The sequence below is a fragment of the Camelus ferus genome, chromosome 2, assembly GCF_009834535.1.
Source record: "Camelus ferus isolate YT-003-E chromosome 2, BCGSAC_Cfer_1.0, whole genome shotgun sequence".
NCBI classification, from domain to species: Eukaryota; Metazoa; Chordata; class Mammalia; order Artiodactyla; family Camelidae; genus Camelus; species Camelus ferus.
In genome coordinates, this window is record NC_045697.1 from 4,948,478 (window position 1) to 4,974,715 (window position 26,238).

At 50.6% G+C, this 26,238-nt stretch overlaps 1 protein-coding gene across 4 annotated transcripts in view; it reads right to left on the reverse strand.

Annotated features, from left to right (window-relative positions):
- The window catches only part of STK32B (serine/threonine kinase 32B), a 306,224-nt gene that overhangs the window by 19,172 nt on the left and 260,814 nt on the right, over nt 1-26,238 (reverse strand). For all 4 annotated transcript variants that reach the window (XM_032493856.1, XM_032493852.1, XM_032493858.1 and 1 more), the window contains 5 exons: nt 13,136-13,239; nt 8,382-8,498; nt 6,181-6,306; nt 1,579-1,710; nt 39-103 (listed from right to left, as the gene is read on the reverse strand). In XM_032493856.1, the coding sequence (XP_032349747.1) occupies nt 39-103; nt 1,579-1,710; nt 6,181-6,306; nt 8,382-8,498; nt 13,136-13,239 (544 nt within the window). The remainder of the gene's footprint in view (nt 1-38; nt 104-1,578; nt 1,711-6,180; nt 6,307-8,381; nt 8,499-13,135; nt 13,240-26,238) is intronic.

A 26,238-nucleotide genomic window follows, 5' to 3' on the forward strand; every position in this document is an offset into this window, starting at 1 on the left:
ACGGGCCCTGCCCAGCGGATGCCAGTGGAGGGACTTACTTCTCTCTGTTGAATATGATGAATTCCTTCCGCACCGTCTCCAAGCACTGCTGGAGGTGTCCGTTCTGTCAAAGAGCAGAGAGGGCACTGTCAGTGACAGAGCATCATCCAGGGGATGTCAAGGCGCAGAGACTGACCTATAGGGGACCAGTGGACGCTTGGGGCTGGGGACAAGATAAGTGGCTGGGACAGTCCTGATCATACGGGCAGCTATGCCATGGGCAGGGCCGGGGGGGCTGGCAGACAAAGACATTTTTCTCCATTTTAAGCCATTAAATCCAATTGAAAAGCCATGTTAAAATGGAATATGAACGGAAAATCATGACCTTGGTTTCCTTATCACTAATTAAGAAGCATAGTGGGGGAGGGGGAGAACGTCAAGACCATCGTGCAAAGATGCTCATTCTCTTCATAGCAGGTGCCGAGGCCCATCAGTCTCACAGACGCTCCGTAACACACGCCTCGGAAGCCGCCTGGATGCTGGGCGCGTACCGCTCGCCTGGGCAGGACCGCCGCCCTCTTGTGCGCCCTGATGAATGTGCACCCAGGCTTCTGCCTTAGTCTCCACAGGCACAGTGGAGGGCCCCCGATACTTTCAGGGGCTACAAAGATGTTTTCATTTCTCTCACAGTCGGAAAAAAAGTGAACAGTGAGCGATGAAAGTTACATTCAGTACGGTGCACCTTCGTATCCATGTCACCAGAAATGATCGTTTTTAATGTATTTTTTATGGAGGAACGGGCAGTCGCGGGCTGAACTGTGCCCCTCAAAAGGATATGTAAAAACCCTAACCCCGAGACCTTAATTGGAAACAGGGTCACTGCAGGTGGAACTAGTGTAGATGAGGTCACACCGGAGAAGGGTGGGCCCTAAATTCAGTGACTGGTATCCTTAAAAGAAGGCCACGTGAAGACGGGGCAAGAGACTGGCCGCTGCAGCTGCAAAGGATGCTGAGGGCTGCTGGCCACCACCAGAAGCCGGGGGAGGCCAGGAAGGGCCTTCCCTACAGCATTTGGAGAGAGCAGAGCTCTGCTGGTACCTTGATTTTGAACTTCTGGCCGCCAGGATTGTGAGAGAATACACATCTGTTGTTTTAAGCCCCCAAGTTTGTGACACTTTGTGATGGCAACTTGAATTAATGCAGCGACCCACAGAGGCTCAGGTGCCCAGAGCCCCTCGAAAGTCCCTGCCCCCCTCAGCATAAAACCTTTGCAAAGGGCACTGGGGGCTACTTGGCACAGAGCTGAGGTCACGCAGCGCTGTTTCTTCTGCTCCTGCTTAGGGATACGGAAGCTCCTGCACTAGGAACAGTGCTACTATGAACGGTGAGAGCTCCATACGTCCCTCTCCAGTGATGCTTTCACAGTGTTGTGCTACGAAAGACCACTTGTTCCACAGATGCATCTGATTTACTGCAAATGAAGGTGTTTGGGAGGGCGAGGTGACAAGCCCCCATTGGGCAAAGCAGCAGCCTCGCCCAGCCTCATCCACTGCACATCGGATTCCCTTCACTGGGGTCTGCTCCCACGACGGCTCTCACCAGAGGACAGCTGTCCTTCGTGCCGTCTTTGGACCTGTTCTTGGCCAACCTCTTCTTCTTTTTGTGAAGTGGTTTGGATTCGAGAATCATTTCTTCAAGTTCAAATGTAGGATCGCAGTTCAATCTTCCTTTCTGAAAAGAGGTGGAAAAGAAAACATGGCGTGTCTTTGTTCTGCCGGTCACTGAATTGTACTTTCATCCATTCCTTCAATCACTCCTTCAACAAGAAACAATTAACTACCCCCCGGGACACGTCAGCTACATTTTTTTTCCCTGATGATGAACAAAGATGCGTCCTCGCTGCCTACGTCAGTCATTCCTTGACCCCCATGATCCCCGCCCACCTGCCCACCTTGGGCAACCCCGCCTGTGATCATCCGTTTCCTTAATCTTCTTATGTATGTTCATTTCAGGAGGTGGAGTTCAGTTTCCCAATCTGGTATTTCCACTTATTTTATTCTACACCCCTTCTTATGTCATTCCTAGCTTTTATAGAAATACATTTTTAACAATTCCATTTAAAGACGCCATTTCTGTCCCAGATCTACCCAATTCCCCATTCTGGCTCCCTGTTCCCCTGCAGCTGGGGTCAGCTGACCCCCAGGCCCGGCCCTGCTCCAGCTCGGGCTCCAGCCACTCTAGTCAGAAGCAATGTGGGACTCCCTGACTTCTCCCAGGTGGCCCTTCCCCCCCGGAGACCCAGCCCAGGACGCCAGACTTTTCAGGCAGTTCAGTCTCGTGATTGTAATGTCAACAGCTCTGAAGGGGCACAGAGAAAAAAGCCCAGTTCTGCTTGCTGACCTTGGACAAATTCTTTATTTCTTTGGGACTCAGTTCACCTTCCATAAAGTCTGGGTAAGAAGTCCTCCCTCTTGGGAAATTAGGCAAATGAATAAAGCCCTTCACGTAGGGCCAGGTGAGGAGTGAGTCCTTGAGGGGATGTCCCCGCTCCTGCTGGGATGGGAACTGGGGAGGAGGGGGCTGGGCACAGCCCTGAGGACCAGCCAGCCTTGCCACTGAGTCCTACATCCTCACCTTTCACCTGTGTGGCTTTGAGGAAGACGTAGAACCTCTCTCTGCCTCAGTTTCCCCAGCTGTGTAAAACGCAGCAGGCTCAGAGCACTGATGAGTGTTAACTGAGTACCTGTGAAGCTTCTGGCACAGGTCCTGCCTGGTCCCTGGCAGGCCTGCAATGACTGGCCATTCCCTCTGCGGCCCTGCAGTCCCAGCCGTCTCCCGTCGGAGCCCTGGTCTTAAACTCCAACTGAGAAGCGAGGGTCTTGCTACCTGCAATCAAACTTGCCTTGGCCAGCCTGCCCCACCCCCGGACATGAGCCAGTCCTGTCACGGCCGTGGCAGGAGGAAGAAGGAGGGCTTTGCAGACAGAACTGGGGCGCGGCCTGGCTGCTCCGCTCACCACCACGTCACCCCGTCTCTCTGGGCCATAGTTTCCATAACTGGAAAATAAGAGAAGTTCTGCAAGCGTACAGCTCTTAGGCCAGGCCCTGCCCTGGGGGCACCACCAGCTGTTAACCGCGGTGATTATTATTGCTGTTTACTTCGTGGGCTGCTGGGGGCAGCACTACGTCCTTTCCCCTTTCCTTTCTTCACCACGGAGAGGGGTCCCAGCAGAACGGCCCCCACGGGTGTGTCAGAAACGACAGCCGCCTGCCTGCGCTGGGCTCCCCCCAACACCAACCTCTGCAACTCAGCTGGTGTTCCCCTTTCCCCCGGGGGCACATCTGTTCCCCACCACTCACCCTCTCCCGATGAACAGGTCAGATTTCAGGCCCCTGTCTTTCCTGGCCTGATTTATCTGCCATTCATTCATTCATTCATTCATTCATTCCACCTCAGGCTCCAGGTCCAGACTGACTGAGGTCAAGTCCTGGCTCGGCCAGTTTCTCCCTGAGTACTGGTGGGTGGTCACCCACCCCAACACTGTTCAGCTAAGCTGAGAATACTAACAGGACCCCCTTCCCTGCTGTGGGGCTTATACTGAGGAGTCTTGGAACATGCTCAACCCTGTTGACTATTATCCTCAGTTCATCCAGACCCATGTGACAAGCACACACCGAGGGCTTCGAGTGGCTTCTAGGGTCACCCATTGCTCTAGGGTCTCTCTCAGCCCACGCTGCATGGCCCCTGTTCTCTGCAGCTCTCCGGCAGATGGCAGGTACATTGTAACAGAATGGCACTGGCTGCTAACGTAGACCCGGGCGCCTGTCCTGGGGAACCAGCGAGGCTGTGATTCACTGCAGGGAAGGAGCCAGAGGGGCTGCCCAGGAAGGTCCCCAGAGGAGGCAGCATCTGAGCTCGCTCCTCATCCAGAAGGCAGCTACCAAGACCCTCCCCTGGACCGGCCTGCTGTGTTTTATGCTGAGTCTGGAAAGAGGTGGAGGAGATTTCCAAGCGGACAAGGAGGGCGTCCTTGGAAGGAGAAGCAGTGTGTGCAAAGATATGGAGGGCAGAAGCAGCGCAGCCAGAGGGGACAACTGTCAGCATCTGGGTGTGGCTGGGTGTGGGCCCAGTGCACGCGTGTGTGTGTGAGTGTGTGTGTGTGTGTGTGTGTGTGTGTGTTGAGTGGAGCGAGAGAGGGGCAGCAGGGGATGGCTGCAAACGCAGGTAGCTGTCCTAAAAGATAATGCCACGTGTTGGCTCCACGTGTCCCCCAGGACATCTGCACACAGCCTTGGGGAGGCTGAGACGAGGTAGGGGGAAGAATTCATTAGACAGTTTGCACCAAGATCCCTGGGCTTCATCAGTCTGCCCTGAGCTTGGCAGACGAGCACACGGAGAACGCAAGCATCTCTCTCTGCACATCCAGAGTGTGCATTCCGCATGAAGTCAGCGAAGGGAACTGAGAACAGCCCTCCAGTGGGTTTGTTAACACAGCAATGGCCCAGGTGGTATTTACTGAGGCTCACAGTGTGTCAGGCCCTGTTTGGAGCCTCTGGAAGCCCCTGGGCAGTTGCTCCTCCCAAGATCCGTGAGGGGACCCCATCTTCTCCCCAGTTAACAGGCGACGAGCCTGCTCCTGGAGCCTGTGCGCCGGGGATCCCAGAGGCAGCGGAGGGGACCCAGCCTCCAGCTGCTGCAGGCCTCCTAGGACGCAGCCCTGGTTTATTACACGTGTCTTTGTACAGAGGGGATACTTGGCAATGTCTGGAGACACTTTTGGTGTCACAAATGGGAAGTGCTCCTGTCACCTCGTGGGCAGAGTCCTGGGATGCTGCTTAACAGCCTCGATGCACAGGACAGCACCCATCACAATGAAATGCCCGGCCCTGACGCCCGCAGAGCACCCGTGAGGGGCCCTGCTCCGGCCTGAAAGCTCCCTGACAACTGGTGCTGTGACTTTTCACTACCAGGGATTCACCGGGTACTGTGCACAGCGTCTGCATATGCACATGCTCCGCGAGCACAGGCTGCACGGGCGACACACCCCGCACAGAGAGCCCACAGCTGGCCAGGCAGAGCCCCCGAACTCCTACAGTGGGAAGAGGGGAAAGGGCCGTAGCTGAGCAGCCACTATGTCACAGCCTTGGGCACCCGTCTCCACACAGCTGTCCAAGGGGCTGTGAGGAGGCAGGGAGCCCCCTGAGGCGGACAGAGGCAGCTCTGGGTTGGGGACTCGGAGAAGGCAGGCTTCCCCTGGTCAGAAATATGCACTGGGGTCACAGCACAGAGGTGGCGGCGCTGGACTGTAGCCCAGGACTTCTGTCCCACTGATCGCTCCTCCTTCAGTGCATTCTGCAGACTCCCGGGGAAATGCAAGACCAGCGCCCGCCCCAGCCCCCAGCTCCCCTGCCCCCGCCCCAGACCTGTTTCCCACGGGGTTTCACCTCCCCGCAGACAACAGTCCGGTGTTTGGAGGACATAGTCTGAAACCCTTATTCCGGCCTCTGGAAGCCTCCAGGGTACGGGCTGTGGCCCCTCCCACCCTCATTCCCTATTATTTTCTCTCTATTTTATTCAGCTCCTGCCATAAAACCTTTTCACTGTTCCTTGAAACCCAAGCTTTGGCTGCCCTGAGGCGGCATGTAATCTTGCTGTTCCCTCTGCCTGGAAGGCTCGGTCCCGTCCCCGTCCCCGTAAGCCTGGTTCCCTCGCCAAGTTCAGATCTCTGCCAACTCTGCCTCAGAGCAGCCCTTGCCTCTTCAGCCTTCATCCTGGTCTCGTTTGTCTTAGTTCTTCTGTGCATGGTAATCACCCACATCACTACCTGGAGTCAGGTTATACACTTACTGGTGGCCCAATGTCTTTCTCTACTGGACAGTTGGCTCCATGAAAGCAGGGCTCACTCTGCTCCTGCCAGCCCCTCTCCCTCCGGGGCCTGGACCTGTGTGCATCATGGATGTGATTCAGTAAGAGATGGGAGGTTCTGTGCCCACGAGGACCTGCTCCAGGGAGAGAAGCTGCCCAGCTGGACATCAGAAATCAGGTTCAAATCCATCTTGAATCTCAGTGAAACTCATCCCTCTGGTGCTCAAGTGACCATGACCAGTAAGGGCCCCACTGGCCAGCTTGTAGGCTTTTCCTGCACGCGCAGGTGGGGGACCCTGCAGAGGGCAGCATGCCACCGGACGGGACCTCACTCACATTGGGCACAAAGCCAGGTGTCAGCGCCTTCTCAAACACCGCATCCCAGTTCATGTTGGCCAAGTAGGGTGTGCTCTGGACGTCACCGAGACTGGACAGGCGGCTCTCGGGGTCCTTGGTCAGGAGCTGCAGGCAAAGGGCAAACGTGTTAGCTTGGGCGGTGCACCCCCTCCCCGAGGTTAGCGGGGACTCGTGGGAAAATGAAGGTGCCCCTACTTTTCACGTTCCATTAATGTCATGCCCTGTCTGGGCTGCTGTGGTTGGAAGCGTCACCTACACCCATCTCTGTACAGCCAGGAACTGAGGGGTCAGGCTGCTTGCCCAAGGTCATCCAGCCAGGGGCTCTTAGGCAGGGACCAGATTTTCAACCACTGTGCTCCCTTCAGGGACTCACACCCTGTGACATGTCACCTCTCACTGATGTCTGCAGAGGCTTCCAATTAAAAATAAAAAGAATTAGCCACCTTGTTTTAGGACTTTCAGCTCGGTAACGGGATACACAAAAGCATTATCAAATTTATCCCTGAACAGCTCTGAGGTGACCTCTGCAGCCTGATGGAGTGGCCCTCATTTGTAGCCAAGGGGACAATTTTAGCCTCTCCTCAAATAGAGTTTCTGCTAACAACGGGTGATGCTGGTAAGAACACAAACAGCTATACAATATTCTCCTGCATCCAGAGGGGATTATCCGGTGCAAAGAACACCTGGGCTAAAGATGAAAGCTGGGGTCCAGCCCTGGGACGGCCACTTGGTAGCCAGGTGAGTGGCTGCTCTGCGCGCCTCCTCCTCGGAAAGCCGGAAGAGTAAAGGTAACTCTTCCACCTCCAGCTCATGACTCGGACGAGACCCGACGGGGACTGGTCAGCACCCGCCATGTGGTAAGGCAGGATGCCACACCCAGCTGCTGGCAGGTGCGGGCCAGCATCAGGACCCCCTACCAGTCTTCTCCCTCCTATCACTGCAGCCAGGGGGCTGGAGTCACACCACGTGAGGGACACCGGGCAGGGTCCCACCTGCTGATGATCCTGGTGGCCTCTCTCTAGGGGCTGCCCCAGGATGACAGATGCAGATTCAGAGATGCCACCTCAGTGCCCTGGGCAGGGTGGGGGGTTTCACCTTTCAGGGCAGCAGCTAGTTCCCTGACTCTCTGGGTGAGCGGGAGGGGAAGGTGTTAGCATGTGTAGGGACTCCAGATGATTCCATTAGCAGCTGGAGTTCAGGACCACTGACGGCCAAAACCCAAGCGCTGAAACTCCTCTATAGCAATTTAACTCAGGAGTAATCCCACAAGTCATCCACAGTGGTACAGGGATTAAGAGCTGACATCCGCAGTGTGGAGAGCTAGGATTCAGTTCCTCCCCTGCCCTCTAACAGCCCAGTGTTCTAAGCCGCAGCGTTCTCATCTCTGCTATGGGGGTAATGACATCCCTCCGCTCGCAGGGCTTACTGAGTGAGCAGAGCCGCCGCGTGGCCCGGAACTTAACGTTCCCCCAACCAGTGCTGGCGGCTGTCATTCTTTTATTAAAGGTGACTGGTGCCAACCACATGCAAGGCTCAACCCTGTGTCTTGAAAGGTTCCGAGCGAGTTTAGCTGAACACCAGCCTCAGAAGGAGGGCGCCACGACCCATGGCCTGTGGGAACTCCAGCCCGCCCTAGGACCTAGGACCACCCGGAGAGCTTATCAGAACACAGACAAGCGGCCCGCCCCAGTTTGTAATTCAGAAGGTCTGCAGATTCCAGATGAGGATCTGCATTTCTGATAAGCTCCCAGGTGATGCTGGTCCAGGAACCACACTTGGAGAACTTCTGCTTTATTCTAACAGCAATAGTTCCTGGAAAAAGTCAGGAGATGCCCAATTTCTTAAAGCTCAGTGAGTTAAAAGACTATAAAATTTTTAAGGAACCACGTGCATTAAGTATTTCTAATTATTCAGAGCTTGGAGCAGAGTGAAAAGAGCCTGAGGGCTTTGTCACCGACAGGACGCCACGCCACACCCCACTGTCCAGCAGGGGCTTTGCGGCCTTCCTGCGAGACGGTGAGAGCAGACGATGAGGCGATGAGGCGCCAGAGCCCTGCTTCCTTTATCATTTCCACCACTGTCACGCCATTCGTCCTCTCACTCCTTAATTCGCTGGTGTGCCTGTTTCTGCACCCGGGGACCAGCTCCCTGGCCGGGTGGGCTGGCGGCTGCCCTCTTACCTTCTTCAGCAGGGCGACCATGCCCTTGCACCACGTGGACGAGTAGTGGACACGCTCCACCTTGAACATGTTGAGGACCTCGTCGATGGGCGTGGCCGAGTGGATTTCATACGGTCTCTGCAACCCAAGGACAACAGGTGGTATCAGAGAGAGCGTGCGCAAGTGGAAGAGGCCGCCGACGTGGTTAAAGCTGTCATTACCCGGCATGATTTGTTCTTCCCCTTCAGGTAACAGGGGTGTTCCTCTTACATGGCTGATCCCTCCGGCCCCAGGAGGGTAGGTGACCTGGCAAGGTCACACAGGCTGTAACCGGCGGAGACAGGACCCACACCCTCAGCCTAGCCCGAGTCCCCACTCCACGCCCAGGCTCTCACCATCCACAGCCCCCCACCTACCGGCGGGCCTTAGCTGTACCTTCCCTGCCGGGGCCGGGCCGAGGCAGCCAGGAGTGAGCAGGGCCGGGTCGGGGGAAGGGCGTGGGGAGGCTGGGTCTCTTCCTCCTGCCATCCCCTCTCCCCTCCGGGGAGGATGCATAAGCCCTGAAGCCCTGTTCTCTCCCAGTTCCCCAGCTCGGTACAATTCCCCAGCTTGGCAGAGCATTAAACCTTCTGAAGAGTTCTCCTGACATTGCCTCGGGCAGTTTCTTGCTTGTAAGCACCTCTCAAAGCTCCGGAAGACTTTCTTGACCGGGACCCTGGGGAAGAGGCTTGGACAGTGTCTGCACGTCGCCTCACTCCCTCCGACACTCCCTCCCCCCCCAGAACACCTGGCTGCGTGGTCCGAGATGCTCTCAGGTTTGCACCGTGGTCACACGACTCAGGGCGAAGGCAGGAAGTTGTTTCCTAAGCAAGTGTGTTTCAACAATAAACTGATCCTGGAGAAATCTGGAGGACTGAGCTCACTGTTAACCCACATGAACTTACTCTCTGGTGTGGAATTCCTACTGGGGACCCCTGAAAGGTGGGACTATATCACCCCACCTCTGTGTTCTCAGGACCCCGAGCAGTGTCTGCCATCCAGCAGGTCCCAGAGCACAACAGTGACACGGATGATGGCCAGTCCACCCACAGCTGTTGACTGAACGCTGACCATGAGCCTAGACGCCATCTGGGCTCCCGCGGTGTGTAAGGTGCCAGCTCCAACCTCATGGAACCTGGACTCCCACGGGGCTGCTGTGAAGAGGAGGGGCCAACCCAGGGAGGTGAGGCAGTTTTGAGCCCTGGGTGGGCTACGATTCCCAGGAATGAAGGAGCATCTTTATCTGTACCCGGGGCCACCACCCACCCCCTGGGCCCACGGAAGATGCCCGCCCACACGGGTGTGTCTGTGCCTCCCGAAAGGGGCCTTTTCCTGAGGGGCAGTTCCTCCCTCATCTGTTAATTGAATCGGGCATCCCCCTTCTGCCCAACATGCAAACCCCAAAACTGTGGGCTCCCTAGAAAGTCCAATTAGCTTGATACGCTAACATGCTTTAACGATTTCTGCAAACATCTTTTCATTTAATGAGAAGTGGAGTATGGTTTCAGTTTTAAAATGTTCAAATTTCCGCCCAGAGCTGCTGCCTGCTTTTGTATGTGCGAGATCCCTTCGCATTCCACCAGTAACAACAACCGTGACCAGAAATCAGAGTGAACGTGCATTGACAGTGCTTAGCGCGAGGCCCAGAGCTCCCGCGTCTTCCTCAGTTCGCTACCATGAGTACGACTTTACAGAAGACGAACCGGCGCCCCAGAACTGGGATGTGGTTGTGGTAGCACCGAGATGAAAGCTCAGGCAGCGTGAACCCCCAGCCCGCCCGACCACTACCGTCATGGGCGTATCATCTCCCCCAAATTCGTGTGAACCCCAGCACCTCCAAATGTGACCTTACTTGGAGACTAGAGTGTTTACAGAAGTAATCAAGTCAACATGAGGTCACGAGGGTGGGTCCTGATCCAGTGTGACTGCGGTGCTTATCAACAGGGGAAACCTAAAATGGGGACCGAGGACATAAGGGAGATATGTAGAGGGGACACCCCACAAAGAGACACAGGGGGAAGATGGCCGTCCACACGCAGAGACAGCCTTCAGAAGGAGTCGACCCTTGGACAGCTTGACCTTGGACTTCCAGCCCTCAGAACCGTGAGAGAACAAGTTTCTGTTGTTCAGCCACCCGGGCTGTCGCATTTTGTCTCAGCAGCCCCAGCAGGCTCCTACAACCCCCCCCCCCCCCCCCCGTGCCAGTCCACACAGAGTTCTGATCAGAGGTGTCTGATTCCCACGTCGCTCCTGGGATGTGCTAGTGCCCTCTGTAGACTGCGCCCCCGGTGCGAGCAAGACAGCAGAGGCCCTGCCCACCTGGGCTCGCTGCCTTGAGGGAGACAGCAGTACTAGAGGCTTCGGGTGCGGGCTGGGTGCTGGGAGGCACTGTCGGGGGTTTAGGGCGCAGCGCAGGGGAGGATGCTGGGTACCAGGGCTTGGCCAGCACCTGAAGACAAGCCGGGGGCTGAGACGTAGGTGTCTGAACCATTCAGGATTGCTTCTTATCATCTTTTTGCCTCTCAAAAGGCCATTTCTCTGACTCCCATCCCAGCCCCGCCCTGGAACACAGCGACCACAGGTGGAGGGCTGTTGGGAGATGACGCAGGCTCACCTATCTAATTTGTTTGTTTGTTTGTTTATTTGTTTATTTATAAGTCTATTTTTATTATTTTGGGGGGAGGTAATTAGGTTCATTTATTTATGTTTGGAGGGAGCATTGGGGCTTGAACCCAGGACCTCGTGCACTGCTAAGTACGCACTCTACCGCTTGAGCTATCCCTTCCCCCTTCAGCTTTTCATTTTAAAGTTTGGGAAACTGAGGCTGGGAGATGAAAAGCGACTTTCCCAACGTCCCACCAAGACCCAGATTCTCCTCCTCTGCCCTTCCTACCAGAGCCCGGGAACCCAAGCACCCCACTGGAGAACCAGCTAGCTACACGTGTGAAGACGTTTATCATTTCTGTCTCATTCTCTGTTTCCTTCTTGGTTACTTCCAGGCATCCGTGAATTCTGCTTTCCCATCAGACCCTCGCATCACTCTCTGCCTCTCTGTAGTTCCCTCCAGAGGTGGAGAGAACCAGACTAATAAAAATAACCACGACGATGATAATGGTAACTATAATAAGCCATGAGGCCGACGGAGCCCTAATCCATTTGGAAATGGACTTGGAACACTATGGTTAAAACCAGCCCTGCCCCTTTAGGCTCCAGGCTCAGCCTTGACCTCTGTGGGTGGCTGTGGAGAAACCCAGGTCCTTCTACAAGAACACCGGCAAATGTGAAGATCGATGCTCCATCTGCTTGTGGTAGAGAACTCTGCTGATGCTTACTTCTCACTGACTGGCCTTAGGATGTGTTGACTCAGAAAACCGAGCGATACTCATGAGGCAAAGAGACTACACGTCCTGCGGTGAAAGCGGCTTCGGCAGCAGGGCAGCGGGCGCACCCATTACGCGCTGCGGGCGTCTCACTATTCCGGGAAACTCAGTTTACAGAACAATTGCCAATTTACCAAGAAATAGAAGAAAGAGGACAAGGACTGCCACAGACCTGTACTTTTAACTGTTAGAGCTGAGCTGGGCCTGGGGGACCATCTCACCCAGTGTTTTTTCTCCCCAAATCATTTTCCCCAAATCCCAAACACAGAATGGATGAAAGGGAAGAGCAGGTCCTCAGGCTATTTAAACCCCCAAAGTCTGGAGAAGTATTTCTTCCCCATGAATCACCCCCTGCAGGGTCCTGAAGTTTCAAGAAACATGGCTTGAAAAATTGAAAACCCTTCCCAAATGCAGACAGCCAATCTGGAGGAATGAAATCACAGAGTTCACGTCCATCCTGGTTTCTGACTCCTGGCACAGTGTTCTACCAAAGATAAGCAGACAGTGCTCAACCCCAAGGCCACTCCTCTCCCTTGGCTGGGCTGATACACAGACTCCTTGTCCCGTGGTTGAGCCCGCCACCGGGCATATGAATCCAGCGCCCTTAGTTCTGCCCTCCGCCTCCAGGAGCTCTGGACACCTTCCCTCTACTACCCACCGGCCTCTCCACGCCCCCACCTCCTCTGTCTGCCCAGCCCTAAGGACAGGCGTTGACTGGGGTCAAAGACAAGGGTGACACCAGGTGCGGGAGGTGGCTGGGGAGATGCAGAGGCGGTAGAAGTCCTGATGGCACCATCTTTCTGTTAAAATAAAACTGTGAGTTATTAGTTGCCAAATAGCCCTGTTAGTCATCTTCGGCTATTAAATTTAAATGAAACAAAACAAAATTATGTCGTACTGAATGCCCCATTTTTATAGGACACTGAGCTACGTACTGGAGGAAGACTGGAACAAAACCCAAACCAAACAAAAAAAAGAAAAAACCAGCTGGAAAGTCACACACGGGTGCACTGTGCTGTGGGTGGGAAAGAGGTCAGCGTCTGAATTCACAGGACCAAGGGGCCTTGGGTGTTTGAGCTGCCACTGATCGGCTGCTGGGCTTTGTTCCAGACCCTTCCTCTCCAGACATCCCTTTCCCCACGAATAGAATGAGGGCTGGATCGGAAGCTTGCTAAGACCTTCCTAATGCTCAGGACTTTGGACCTGGCACACAGGCAATCAGGACTGACATCTGGGCTCCTGTCCGGACACGGTGCGCGGACCCAGAGGCGAGGCCGGCTGACTCCACCCACGCCTGGTAGGACCTGAGCCCCGCCCCCACAGCCCCGGCGTTCACCACGCAGGTGCGCGTCTTACCCAGCCCCGCAGCAGCTCGTAGGCCGTGACGCCCAGAGACCACCAGTCAACGGGGTATGAGTACCCGGGGCCTCCGTCCACGTACACCTGGAACACTTCCGGAGCTGCCAAAGACAGGACAAAAGAACATCACTGTACACCTCACTTTCCATTCACTGCCCATTGGAGAGAGGATACGGGGCCTGGGACCCCGCATTTTGGATGGCAAGGCCAGTATTCCGTCCACTATGCCATGTGGTTCCTGCCCTCCGTAAGCCACGAGCCAGCTGAGAACAAGATGCAGGCATGAGAGGAGACACCGGTGTGACACCTGGGGCAGAATGCAGAGCATCCCGAGGAGGGTTCCACGGGGAGAGTCAGGGAAAGCCCAGGAGGACGTGGGTTTGCTGGACCGTGAGTCACGGTCAGCAGAGGGTAGGTAACATCTGAGTTAAGATGAAGAAACTGCGCCCCTAAGGGGTTTAGAAACTTGACAAATGTCCCTCTGGCTCTGGTACCGACATGGGATCAGACGTCCTGACAGCCAGGATGGTTAGAGCCCTCTGTGCCTGGCGCCTGACTCAGAAACAACCTTATTTTAGCCCAGGTGGCACCTAATAGGAAACACCCAGAATAAGAAATTCCACAGAGACAGAAGGCGGGTCAGGGCTGCCAGGCCTGGGGGAGGAGGGGATGGGGAGTGACTGCTCACTCGGGTTCCCCTCGGTGATGAAAATGCTCTGGAACTCGACAGAGGTGGTGGTGACACAACACTATGAATGCACTAGAGCCACTGTGTTCATTTCAGAACAGTTCATTTTACATTATGTGAATTCCATCTCAATTATAAAACAAATGGAGGGTAGAGGCCAGGGTGTGGTGGACACTCCCACTTCAAGGGACCGCCGTTGTCCTGGGGGTCTCCTGGCCCTGCCGCATCCTAAGCTGCTGGGTGGTGGTTCATCTCACTGCCTCAGCCCCAACTCCTCAGGCAGGAGCGCATCCCAGGCTCTGATTGCTCACACTGGCTTCCAGGAAAGTTTTGGGAAATGTGCTTAATTTCTAGCAAGTTAATTTGTAGACATACTTCCCTTTCACAGGCGTCAGAGCAGCCAAACTGCCTCAGAGAACCAGGACACGTTGTGATTAAAGATGTCTTGACTCAGTTTTCAGACAAGCATTCGGATGGCATGGGAGCAGGAAGGGTCAGACAAGGCTGATGAGGGTGGACGTGGATGCTCGAATCTGGACTCTGGATTGGCACCTGGACACTTGAATCCAACGGATGGCCAGATCTCAGCTGCCCTCCAGCGACCCTCTCCACTGCCTTTGTATTTTATAGCACATTCACCCGAGGGTTCTCCTTTCCTCTTCTCAACAACCTCAGGGTCATATTTTCATTGGACCCATTTCACTGAAGAGGTTCAGAGAGGGACAGCAGTGTCCAGGAAGTCACACAGCAGGGAGGAGCAAGGCTGAGGTTTGCCTTACACACTGGCCGAACCCCAAGGTGAAATAGGTTCGTAGCAACATTTAAGTGCAAAAACATCCTCAGTCTACATCAGGGGGACGTTGGGACTGGGAGTTGGAGGAAATATTTCTTTGGATTATTTGAATCTCACAAAGAAAGCAAGATGTTGTGCTGGGAACCAGGAAGGTCAGTGTGGCCAAAGCTGAGTGAACAAGCCTCTTTGCCTCAGTTTTGTAAAATGTGAGCAATAGTAACAGTTTATTCACAGGGTTCTTATGAGGATGAAGGAAAAAATGCATGCTGAGCGCTAAGCCCGGTGCCTGGCTGGTCCACAGTGAATGCTCCAGAAATCTTGGGCCTGGTTTTAGTAGCAGAATTATCATTCAAACCTCACCTTCTTAGCATACTTGGCCTCCCCACGGTCCACCCAGGCAGCCTAGGCATCAGCCAAACTTCATCCTTCTCAGCCTCCTGACCTGTCAGTCTCCAGACCCGCTGAGTTTCGCATTTCCAACACCTTTTTGTCCATTTCTTCCCATCCATCCTAGATCAACCTGAATTCAAGGGTGGTGAGCGTACCTGTTCATTAAACACCCGGTGAGCAATCTGCACCAACATGGATGGACCTAGAGATCATCCTACTAAGTGAAGTAAGTCAGACAGAGAAAGACAAGTATCGCATGTTATCACTTACATGTGGAATCTAAAAAGAGAAGCCAAATGAACTTGTTTACAAAACAGAAACCTACTCGCAGACAAGAAAACAAACTGATGGTGACCAAAGGGGAAAGAGGGAGAAGGGATAAATTAGGAGCTCGGGATTAACAGATACAAACCACTATACATAAAATAGATAAACAAGGTCCTACTGCACAGCACAGGGAACTATATTCGATGCCTTTTAATAAGCTATAATGAGAAAGAATATGTACACACATGTATAACTGAATCACCATGCTGCACACCAGAAACCCGCACAACACTGCAAATCAACTAAACTTCAATAAAAAGAAAAAAAAAACACCCAGCGAATAAATACTTGATTTCCTAGCATGCTCTGGGCTCTGAGCTGGGCTATTTTGCATCCCACGGAGCCCGAGGCTGAGCTCCAGCCTAGAAGGGCTTCCTTCCCCGCATCACAATCTGCGCACTTGTCCTTCCCGCTGTGCTAAGGGTTCCGGGAGAGAAGGAGGCGCATCGTGCTTGACAGCTGCGGGCCCAGCCCCCGGCTCACACGGCGCAGCAGGCAGGGACGCGCCCTCGAGTGCAGGGGTGGCGGTGTGCCCGGGTGGTCCCCATACATCCTTGTCATGCCTGGCAGCCCCAAGCCCATTTGGAACTCAGGGTAGAAGCGGCCACTGAGCCCTTCTGTTCCGGCTGTCATGACCAAGTGAGACCTGTCTGCAGCCTGTGACCACACTCCCCGAGGGGGTGACAGCTTTTCCTCTGCTATACACTTAGGGCTGAGAGAACACCAACATTTATGTCATAATCCCTATGCCACCAACACGACGGCTTTGGTGGCCCGGATCACAGTGCTTACGGGAGAGGGTATCATACAGGTTTGGAGCTGGAAGGGCCGGTGCCGGACACATATCTGTCGCCATCAGTTCACATATGGATCAGAGCGTGTGGAGACTGCATTGGGCAGGTGCGGTGTTTAGGGACTTACTTTATGCACACTACCCTCTTCATCCTCCCAGTCAGCCAATGAGACAGGCACCACAGTGCTCTCCACGTTTCGGACGAGAAGGCAGACATGTGAAGTGGGGATGCAGTGGGTGACGAGTGTCCCCAGAGGCCATGTCCAAGTACTAAGCCCAGCACCTGTGGATGGAGCCTTATCTGGAAACAGGGACATTGCAAATGTAATTAAGTCAAGGACAAGAGATAAAATCATGCCGGATTCCTGGTGGACCCAAAATTCAATGGCGGATTGCTGTATCAGAGAGAGAAGAGGGAGATCTGAGACGCAGGGGCGGCTGTGGGAGGAGGCAGAGCCTCGAGGGTGGTGGCCACGAGGCAAGGAAGCCCTGGAGCCCCAGAAGCTGAAGAGCAAGGAAGCCTCCTCCCCGAGAGCTCTGAGGGGGCCTGGCTCTTGGGCACCTGGATATTGAACTTCTGGCTTCCAGAACTGCAAGAGAATTAATTTCTACTGCTTCAAAGCCACCACGTTTGTGGGACTTTGCTGTGCAGCCCTAGGAGACCAGCGAGAGGGGCTGGGAACTTGCTCCGGGTTGTGCAGCTGGGATGGCAGAGCTGGGATTGGCCTCTCTCGGTTTCTGACTCCCAAGTCCCTTCTCCCACACTGAGGGGACGGCCGGGGTGATGGACTTACCTGGGGTGGGTCCTGACGCACTCTTCCACCCTCCTCTCCTCCATCACGGGGCCCCACTACACAACAGACACCTAATCAGCACATGTCAAGCTGCACGCCAGTTTCACCCTTGCTGCCATAGAGCTGGTCCAGCTCAGCACTTGTTGGCTTCAGAAGTACACGGCCTAGGAGTGCCAGCTGGGCAGAGGTGCAGGGTCCCTTGGAACCATCACGTCCTCGTCCCTCTGTGTTAGGACTGGCTGCCAGGCTTGAGGGACAGGAGGGGTCTGCCTTGGTGACCACTCACCAACCCTGGGCTCATGTCAGAACACCCGGTCCTGACTCCCAGGTTTCAGGGAGTTCCCATTATTGTAACAGTTAAATTCAGTCATTGATGCCAGTTGACCCTACCTCCTTATTAACTCCTGTACCCTCTTCTTCCTCTTCATTGACATGGCCTGCGTTCAGGTCCCCATTCTTTCCTCCTGGTCTCCTGTACCAGCTTCCCCACCAGTCCTCTGGCCTCCAGAGTCCCTTCCTCCAGTCTGTCCTTCTGGCTACTGACGGGGGAGTTACCTTTCTGATACGCAACTCAGATCACAGCAGTACCCTGCTTAAAGATCCTCCTCTCATGATGGCTGTTTCACAGTTCGTGCCCCCAGGAATGCTGCCAGCTCTGTGTGAGGCTGATAGATTCTGGTGGAGAAAGGATCCTGAGGTCAAACATGTCTGGGAAATGATGAGGTTCAACTATATTCTTTCTTGCAGACGCCTCAGGGTCTTTAATGACTCAATAGCAAGCATGGCTTGGAAACTGACTTGACTTGATCCTGGAATCTTTCCAATTTCTCAGTGGACCAGTACCAGGTAGCAGGGCTGGAAACCCATGTGGCCTAGAGGGTGGTCTAAATTCTGTGGTCCAGCACTCAGGCACCTCAGCCCCTGCCTGCAGATCTTCCAAGCTGTTACCATGGCCCTAGGCTTGCCCATGGCCACCCTGGGCTCCAGCTGCACATGGTCTTTGCTGCTCCTAGAACCCCCTGTCTGTCTGTCTCTTGCTTTCTCCCTTAATCCACCAGGCTCTCTCACAAAGGGTGGATCTCCAGAGTCAGATCTTCCAGGAACTGACTGTGTACCAGATACTCTGTGTGCTTTTTTTTTAACTGAAGGATAGTCAGTTACAATGTGTCAGTTTCCACATGTGTCTTGATGTGTGTCATGTACCCCTCAAAATACATCTCCACTATTATTATCTCACAATCCCCTCCCTCCTGATTAGAATAGGGCTTCCTCTTTACTCCCAAATTCCCCTGGCACCTCTCCACGGTACACTCCTGCTGCATTTTTGCTTATTTGTCTGCTTCTTGCTAGACTCTGAGCTCCTTGAGGGCAGCGACTGTCATGTTCTCCCTGGCACCCCCAAGCCTTGTCTGGCATGAAGACGTAGGAAAGGTTCGTTGACTGACTAAAGAAATGAATGATCATAAAAAAAATAGCGCCCCTGCAACGTGCCAAGCACTATTCTAAGCTCCTGAGCCTCTGCTGCTAAGAACCGCTCAATACCAGGCATCTGTCGTGAGCCAAACCTTGTTTTAAGGGTTTGGCAAGTATTAACTCATTTAATCTTCACAATGGCATGGAATTTGGGCCAGCTGCTGCTGAGTCTCGCCGAGGAAGGAACCAGGATGCTCTGGGCCGACGCTGTTAAGTCTAGGACTGGGGGTCCCCGGAGCAGAGTGAGGGATGAGGGCTCTGAAGGGGGAGCTCTGACTGCCCAGAACAGCAAATGACAAACCAAGTAGATAGTTGAAGTCAGCTATGGCCATGCCCAGAAAGGATGTTCAGGGTCTCAGGTCTGGGTACACCTGCAGGGGTAATGGATGAATGAAATTCTCCAAGGTCTTCCAGAAAAAAAGCAAACAAACAAGCAAACAAAAACTTTTGCAATGCCCTCGTGGCCGAAGGGCCAACCCTGAATCTATTTTAAGTCACTGGAAATGCCAACTGTAACTGCCATCATCTTGCACCAAACAGTCGTGGAGCTTTCAAGGGCACGGAGACTCCTTTAAACCACCCCACCCATCTTCAAAGTATCCTAGGCCCCAGATGACGAAACGGAGGCGCACAGAGGTCAAGGGGCAGGCTCAGGGCCGGCAGTGAGAGGAACAGTGTGGATGGGATGCTGTTCTTACAACTTTTAGGCAGGGGCTCAACACAGCTGTTCCATTATTGTCACGAGCAATGGCTTCATTTATGACACCAAGAGTTGCAATATTAATGCGGCCATTTATTAAACATCTACAGTGTGTGAGAAGCTCTTTAAGCTTCTTTATGCATATAACTTACTGGTCAGGAAAGCCAACACTTACAGAGCCCTTACCACAGTGTCCCATGTATTACCTCATTTTATCCTCAGAAGGACTTTGTGAGGCAAGTACAATCATTACTTCCATTTCAGGGAGCCAGGCTTGGAGAGGTTAAGGGACATGTCCAGGTGACGCCGTTACCGAGGCTCTCAGCCTCATCTGAACCCTGGCCTCCCCTATTCTCCAGTGTCACCCAAAATGACAATCAGAATCGTGCTCTCCTTCAAAATTCAGATTTTCTGCCAAGTTATACCAGCTTTGTGAAGATGCTGAAAATATAAATAATGTATCAAAATATATATATATATATATACACACACACAATATACACTTTATATGTCTTGTATTCCAAAATCTCTCTAAGGTCAATATATTAAATCTGCGAACTCAATTGGAACCCAAATCAAGTGTATTTATGAAGGTCCAGTAATTCTACATTTGAGGAAAGGTTTTGACATCATCCAAAAGAGAAAAATGTGTGGTCCGCCATTAGGATGCCCATTAACAAGAGGGGCCCTCCAGTCACACTCCCCGGCAGCTCTGCTTCCCTCCCCGCTCCGCCCCCGGCACCCTCGCTGGCCGCCGCACGCTCCTAGGCATACTTGTGAGCCCGCGAATGCCTATGCTGGGCTGGGCGGACACCCGGCTCAGCGGGAGCTGCCTCCCCAGCCCCGCCCAGTGAGGTGCGCAGATCAGCCTCATCATCCCGCTGATCTTTTCCACCAGGAGCCAAGCAATTCTGCAGATGCAGGTTTTAAATGGAAAGTGAGTCTTGATATCAAAGCACATCACAGAATTGGCCTCCCAGAAAAGCCAGAACGTGGGGCATCGACCAAAAGAGATGGCGATACCGCCCTGAGGAAGTGTAAGTACACATTTGCTGGAATTTGCCACCTTCTGCTCAGCAGAGTTTATGTCCTCTTTAGACGAAAAATATGGGGAGAAGCGCACGGAAACCTCCTAAGAGTGATTATTAGCCTGCCGCTTTAGTCCTGTGATTACCCTGAAGGCTGTGATTGCCGCAGCAGAGAGCGACCTGCTATTCCACGTCTAGCTTTCAAGCTGACTGGCTTGCAGGATGGGTCTGCACAGCGAACGCCTCCCTCGGGCCCCGGGAGTGCAGCATTACCGCGCGTCAGCCTGCAGGGTAATTTCCTTCCCACCCTACATTTTGTAGGTGAGGAATCTGAAGCCGCCAGGATCAGTGACTTCCAGCCCAGCTGGGGCTGCAGCCCAGGTCTCCTGCCCACTGAACCTGTCTTCATGGCAAGATCCGTCTCCAGCTTGCCCAGCCCGGCTGGCAGGATGGCCAGATCCGTGCAGCCAGCCACCTCCTGGACACCTCCACCTGGAGGCCCCACAGGCATTGCATATTAAGTCCGTCCAAGCCAACTGCCCCTGGTCTCCGCTGTTCAGTTTCTCAAGTCAGAAACCTGGGAGTCTCATAGACTTTGTCCCTCCCTCAGACCCTGCTCTTCATCATTCGATTGATTCTCAAGACTCATCATCTTTCCCTTCCAGAATCTTCCTCTCCTCTCTGGTCCTTTTTCATCACTGCCTCCACTCATGACAGGCCCCCACCTACGCCAGCCCGGGGCTCTTTAATCCCGCTGTACCTGCTCCTGAGATAGCATTCTAAGTCAGTAGCATCAGTGAAACGGAGGGACTGAGTGTGGTGACGATTCAGACCTGCAGCTTAACCTGCAGCGCCGGGGCAAGCTGCCTATCCTCTTGCTGGTACCTCGGTTTTCCTCATCTGTGAAGAGGAATAGTAACGTCTGCTACACGATGTTATCGTGAAGAGAAAACTGACATTCTGCATGTTTTACTGAGCACAAAGTTCTCAATAAATGCAATCTAACGTTGTTGCATTATCATTCACATGTTCACATCACTTAATTAACATCACTCCAAATTTTTCTACTTACTGTAGAATAAAGTTCAAACTCCTTAGCGTGAAAACTTCCCAAAGCCAGGCTCCACCCTTCTCATATTTTGGCCACTGTCATTATTATGCCCATTGGGCCAACCTCAAATAATAGGGCATGCTTTATTTTTCATCTTCTATGACTTGCCTGGTAGTCTTTATCCTAGTCTTTATATTCATGAACTCCTACTCATACTTCAAAATCCAGTCCAAATTTTCTGCCTCCCTGTGGAGTGCTCATCAAGTCCGCTCCTGTTCCTCAGCTCTCCTATTTTCCCCTCTCCTGACCAAGTACATCCATCTATGTTCTCAATTCTCACCAAACCCTGACTGTTCCTCCCCTGCCGCCCTGATCATGCCATATTGTAATCAAGGATGCACATGTCTGCCTTCCTCACTGGACTGTGAGCTCTTTGCACAGGGATATGACTAGGTCAGGGCCATAACCTCAGGGATTAGCATGAAGCTGGTCTAGAAGTAGGTGCTCAGGGGATCAGAGTAGCCGAGGCTGAAGTCACAGAGTCCTGGCGTTGGGTCTCAGTGGCTCCCTTTGCTGCTGACCCCTGGGCAAGCACTTAACCTCTGCAGAAGTCTCAGAATTCATGGAATAATAACAGCACCCGCCCCATAGGGAGATAATGTACATGACTCAATTAAAACATAGACTGATGTATTTAGCAAGGTCCCAACAGATGTGAGCAAGTTATTATTATATCAATTCATTATTGAAGGAGAAATGAAATGCACACACAAACCGAAGCCCAACTCACAGAGGTACGTGTTTGTATATGTTCCTCCGGATGATTTAAGAGCTCTCTCATCATTCTTTGCATTAAAGTGTGCTGAAAAGCCGTGAGAGCAGGGATCGGCAGCATGCCTAGCCTCTGTCTGGACCCCTTGGGGGGAATTCATGTTTCTTTGGCTTTATATCCTGGTAGGTGAACTCAGGTGTCACACACACATTCATCTGAGATGAAATGAAACTGCTGCATCAGTCTGACAATTTCTCTCTCTCAGGGGATGCTAGTAGCATTAATAGCAACACAAGACTCATTTCATTAAGGTATATAAGACACTGCTCAGGTGTGGATCAGGAGGACCTCACATGTCTGCATGGGAAGAGGAAGAACAGGGGAAGTTTATCTTGTTGAGTAAATACAGAGGCTCTGATGAGGTGCGGAAGCAGCAACTGATGCACCAGCACCAGAGAACTACTCCAGACTACATGCCAGACTAACTTACCTGATTTTTTAAAAAAGACCTTTGCATACTAAGTAAGTCAGAAAGAGAAAGAAAAATACCATATGGTATCACTTGTATGAGGAATCTAAAAAAATAAGACAAATGAACTTATATACAAAACAGAAACAGACTCACAGATGTATTCTGGAGATTCCTCAAAAGAGTAAAAATAGACTTACCATATGGTCCAGCAATCCCACTCCTGGACATATATCCAGAGGGAACTTTAATTCAAAAAGATATATACACCCTAATGTTCATAGCAGCACTATTTACAATGGCCAAGACATGGAAACAACCTAAATGTCCATCTATAGATGACTGGGTAAAGAAGCTGTGGTATATTTATACAATAGAATACTATTCAGCCACGAAAAAGAATAAATCAGTGCCACTTGCAACAACATGGATGGACCTGGAGACTGTCATTCGAAGTGAAGTAAGCCAGAAAAAGAAAGAAATATACCCTCCCCTGGATGTCCAGTTTTTAACCAAAAGTTACAAGACACATGACAAAGCAAAAGGAAAAACAAAAACCCAATGTGAAGAAACAAAGCAACCAGCAGAAATATACTCAGAGAGGGACTAGATATTAGAACTAACAGACAAGGGATTAAAACTATATCAAAATCTCTTAATGGAAAAGGTGGGCAACATGCATTAAAAGATGGGGATCTCAGCAGAAAATGGAAATTATTTTTTAAAAAAAGGTGTAAATGTTAATTAAGAAAACCCAACGTACTGCCAGAGAGGGGGCATGCCTTCAACAGGCTCATCAATAGACAGTAAAGAAAAGGAGTGAACTTGAAGATAAATCAAAAGAAATGACCGAAAACGGAGCATTGAGAGAAAAAAGTGAAAGAAAGAGAAACACACAGAGCATCCAGATGCTGCGGGAAGATATCAAAGGTCTAAATTATCATAATTGAAACCCCCAAAGTGGAGGGAAGAAAGAGAGAGAGGGAGAGAGAGAAAGAGAGAGAGAGAAGTATTTGCAGATAATGACAAAGAATTTCCCAAAAATGAGCCACAGATCTAAGCTCAGAGAACATCAATCAGGATAAACATCAAAAAGAAAGAAAAACAACACACTTAGGCACATCTATCTAAAACAAAGGGAAACAGAAAATCCTGAAGGCAGTTGAAGAAAGAAGGTCTATTACCTACAGAGGAACCAGGGTATTACAGCAGATTTGTTGTTGGAATCAATACAAATGTGGAGTGACATATTTAAATGCTGAAAGAGAAAACAGCTGTCAACCCAGAATTCGCTTAAAATATCTTTTAAAAATGTAAGGCAAATAGAGAATTTTTTCCCCAACAAATACAAACATGAAAGAATTTATTGCCGGTAGCCTCTCCCTGTAAGAATCGCTCAAGGAAGTCCTTTGGGTAGAATGACTACGATATCAGATAGAAATCAAAGCTACACAAAGAAATAAAGAACACTGGAAATGGGTAAAAGGAGGTTCATATAAAATCAATTTTTCTTATTTTTAACCACTGCAAGATGTAACTGACTGAAGCAAAAAGAAAAGTAATTAATTATGTATTTATAGCACAATAAAACAAAAGATGGATTGCAAGACTTGGGAGCATATTACTATAACATTCTCACATCACACATGAAGTGGTCTGATATTTCAAGGTAGATTCTGATTAATTGAAGATGTATATTATAAACATAGGGCAACCTCTAAGCTTATAAAAAGTATAAATACTAAACCAATAGAGAAGTTAAAGCAGAATCATAAATGATGATCAACTAATCCAAAATAAGGGAAAAAAGAGGAAAAAAACCCCAAATAGAACAAATAGAAGAAAAGAGTGAGATGATGGACTTAAATCCAACCATGTCAATAATTTTATCAAGTATAGATGGTCTCAATCTCAATGGAAAGAGAGACTGTTGGACTAGATAAAAAAGACTGCCTACAAGACATGTACATAAAATATACAGACACAGATGGGGTAAAAATAAGGGGATGGAAAAGACCTAATCAGGTTTTGCTAGAAAGGCTGATACTGGTTCATAAGCGCAGACTGAGAGCATCTCTTCCCCACCCTGTGTTCGATGATGTCCCGTTCGTAACTTGAAATCAGCCATGATGAAAGTACTTCCATCATGAAAGTCAGCAGAATCTGCAAATGAGGGCTTTATTTCTTATTTATCAGATTGCTAGTTATTAAACATTCCCCAGCACACTGCTGGATGCACTGTGTGAACGCTAACCAAAAGAAAGCTGAAGAGGCCATATTCATATCAGACAAAGTAGATTTCAGAGCAAGGAATGAGCTGGACATTATATAATGATAAATGAGGCAATTTATCAAGAAGATGTAACAATCTCAAGTGTGTATGCATCTTAAAACAGAGCATCAAAATATGTGAGACTGAAATGCAAGCAAATATGGACAAATACCCCCAACTACAGTTGGAGATTTCAACACACTTCTCTTAGTAATTGATGTAACAAGTAGACATAAAATCAATAAGAATGCAAACAAGACCTGAACAGCATTATCAAGCAGCCTGGCCTCATTGACATTTACAGAACACATGCCAGATGAGAACAAACAGGTGCCTTGCAAGTAAACATGGAATATTCACCAAGATAGGTCATTTCTAGGCCATAAAACAAACTTTACCTATTAAAAAAAGAAAATAAATTATACGGGGTATTTTTCTGACCATCACAGCATTAAGCTGGACATCAACAACAGAAAAATACACAGACAACTCCCGAATATTGTTGGAAATCACAGAATACATGTGTAAATAACCCTGAGGAAGTCACAGGGAAGTTAGAAAATGTTTGTAACATAATGAAAATGAAAACATATCAAAATTTGTGGGATACGCTAAAGCTGGACTTAGAACAGAATTCACAGCATTTAACACTTTTGTTGGGAAAAAGAAGTTTCAAATCAATGATCTAAATTTCTTCCTTAAGAAACTGGAATAAGAAGAATTAATTAAACCCAAAGTAAGCAGAAGGAAGGCAGAAATAAAGGTAAGAACAGAAATCAATAAAGTAGAAGTTAGAAAAATAATAAAGAAAAATCAATGAAGGTGAAAACCTGTTCTTTAAAAAGGTCAATACATTAGATAAATTTCTAGCCAGAATGACTAGGAAAACTCTAGAGGAAATCCAAACTACCAGTTCAGGGATGAAAGAGGGAACATCACTGCAAAATCTATACTCACTAAAAGGTTAATAAGGGGTTTTACAAATAACTGTAACCGAAGTCCTTGAAAAGTGAAGTGAAACGGAGGAATTCCTTGAAAGATATAAATGACCAAATCTTACTTAAGATTTGTTGACTTTTTCTTATCTAAGAAAAAAACAGGTAAACAGAATTGACCCATGTTTATTAAAGAAATTGAATTCATAGTTAAAAACTTTCCTGCAAAGAACCCCAGGCCCAAATATCTTCAGTGGCCAACTCTACCAAACATGTGTTAGAAAAAATGCCAATCTACACAGGCTTTTCTGCAAAGTAGAAGAGGAGGGAACATTTCCCAACTTACAGTGCCAACATTACTCTGATACCAAAACCACACAAAAATGTTAAAAGAAAACTACACATTTCCTCATGAACGAAGGTAAAAATTATAACTGAGATGTTAGCAAATTGACTCCAACAGTCCATAAAAAGGAGAGTACATTATGACCAAGTGGGATTTACTCTGGGAATATAAGGCTGGTTCAACATTCCAAAATCAGTGTATTTCAAGGGACTATGGAAGGGAAACCATATAATTATCTTAATAGACGCAGAAAAGATATTTGACAAAAT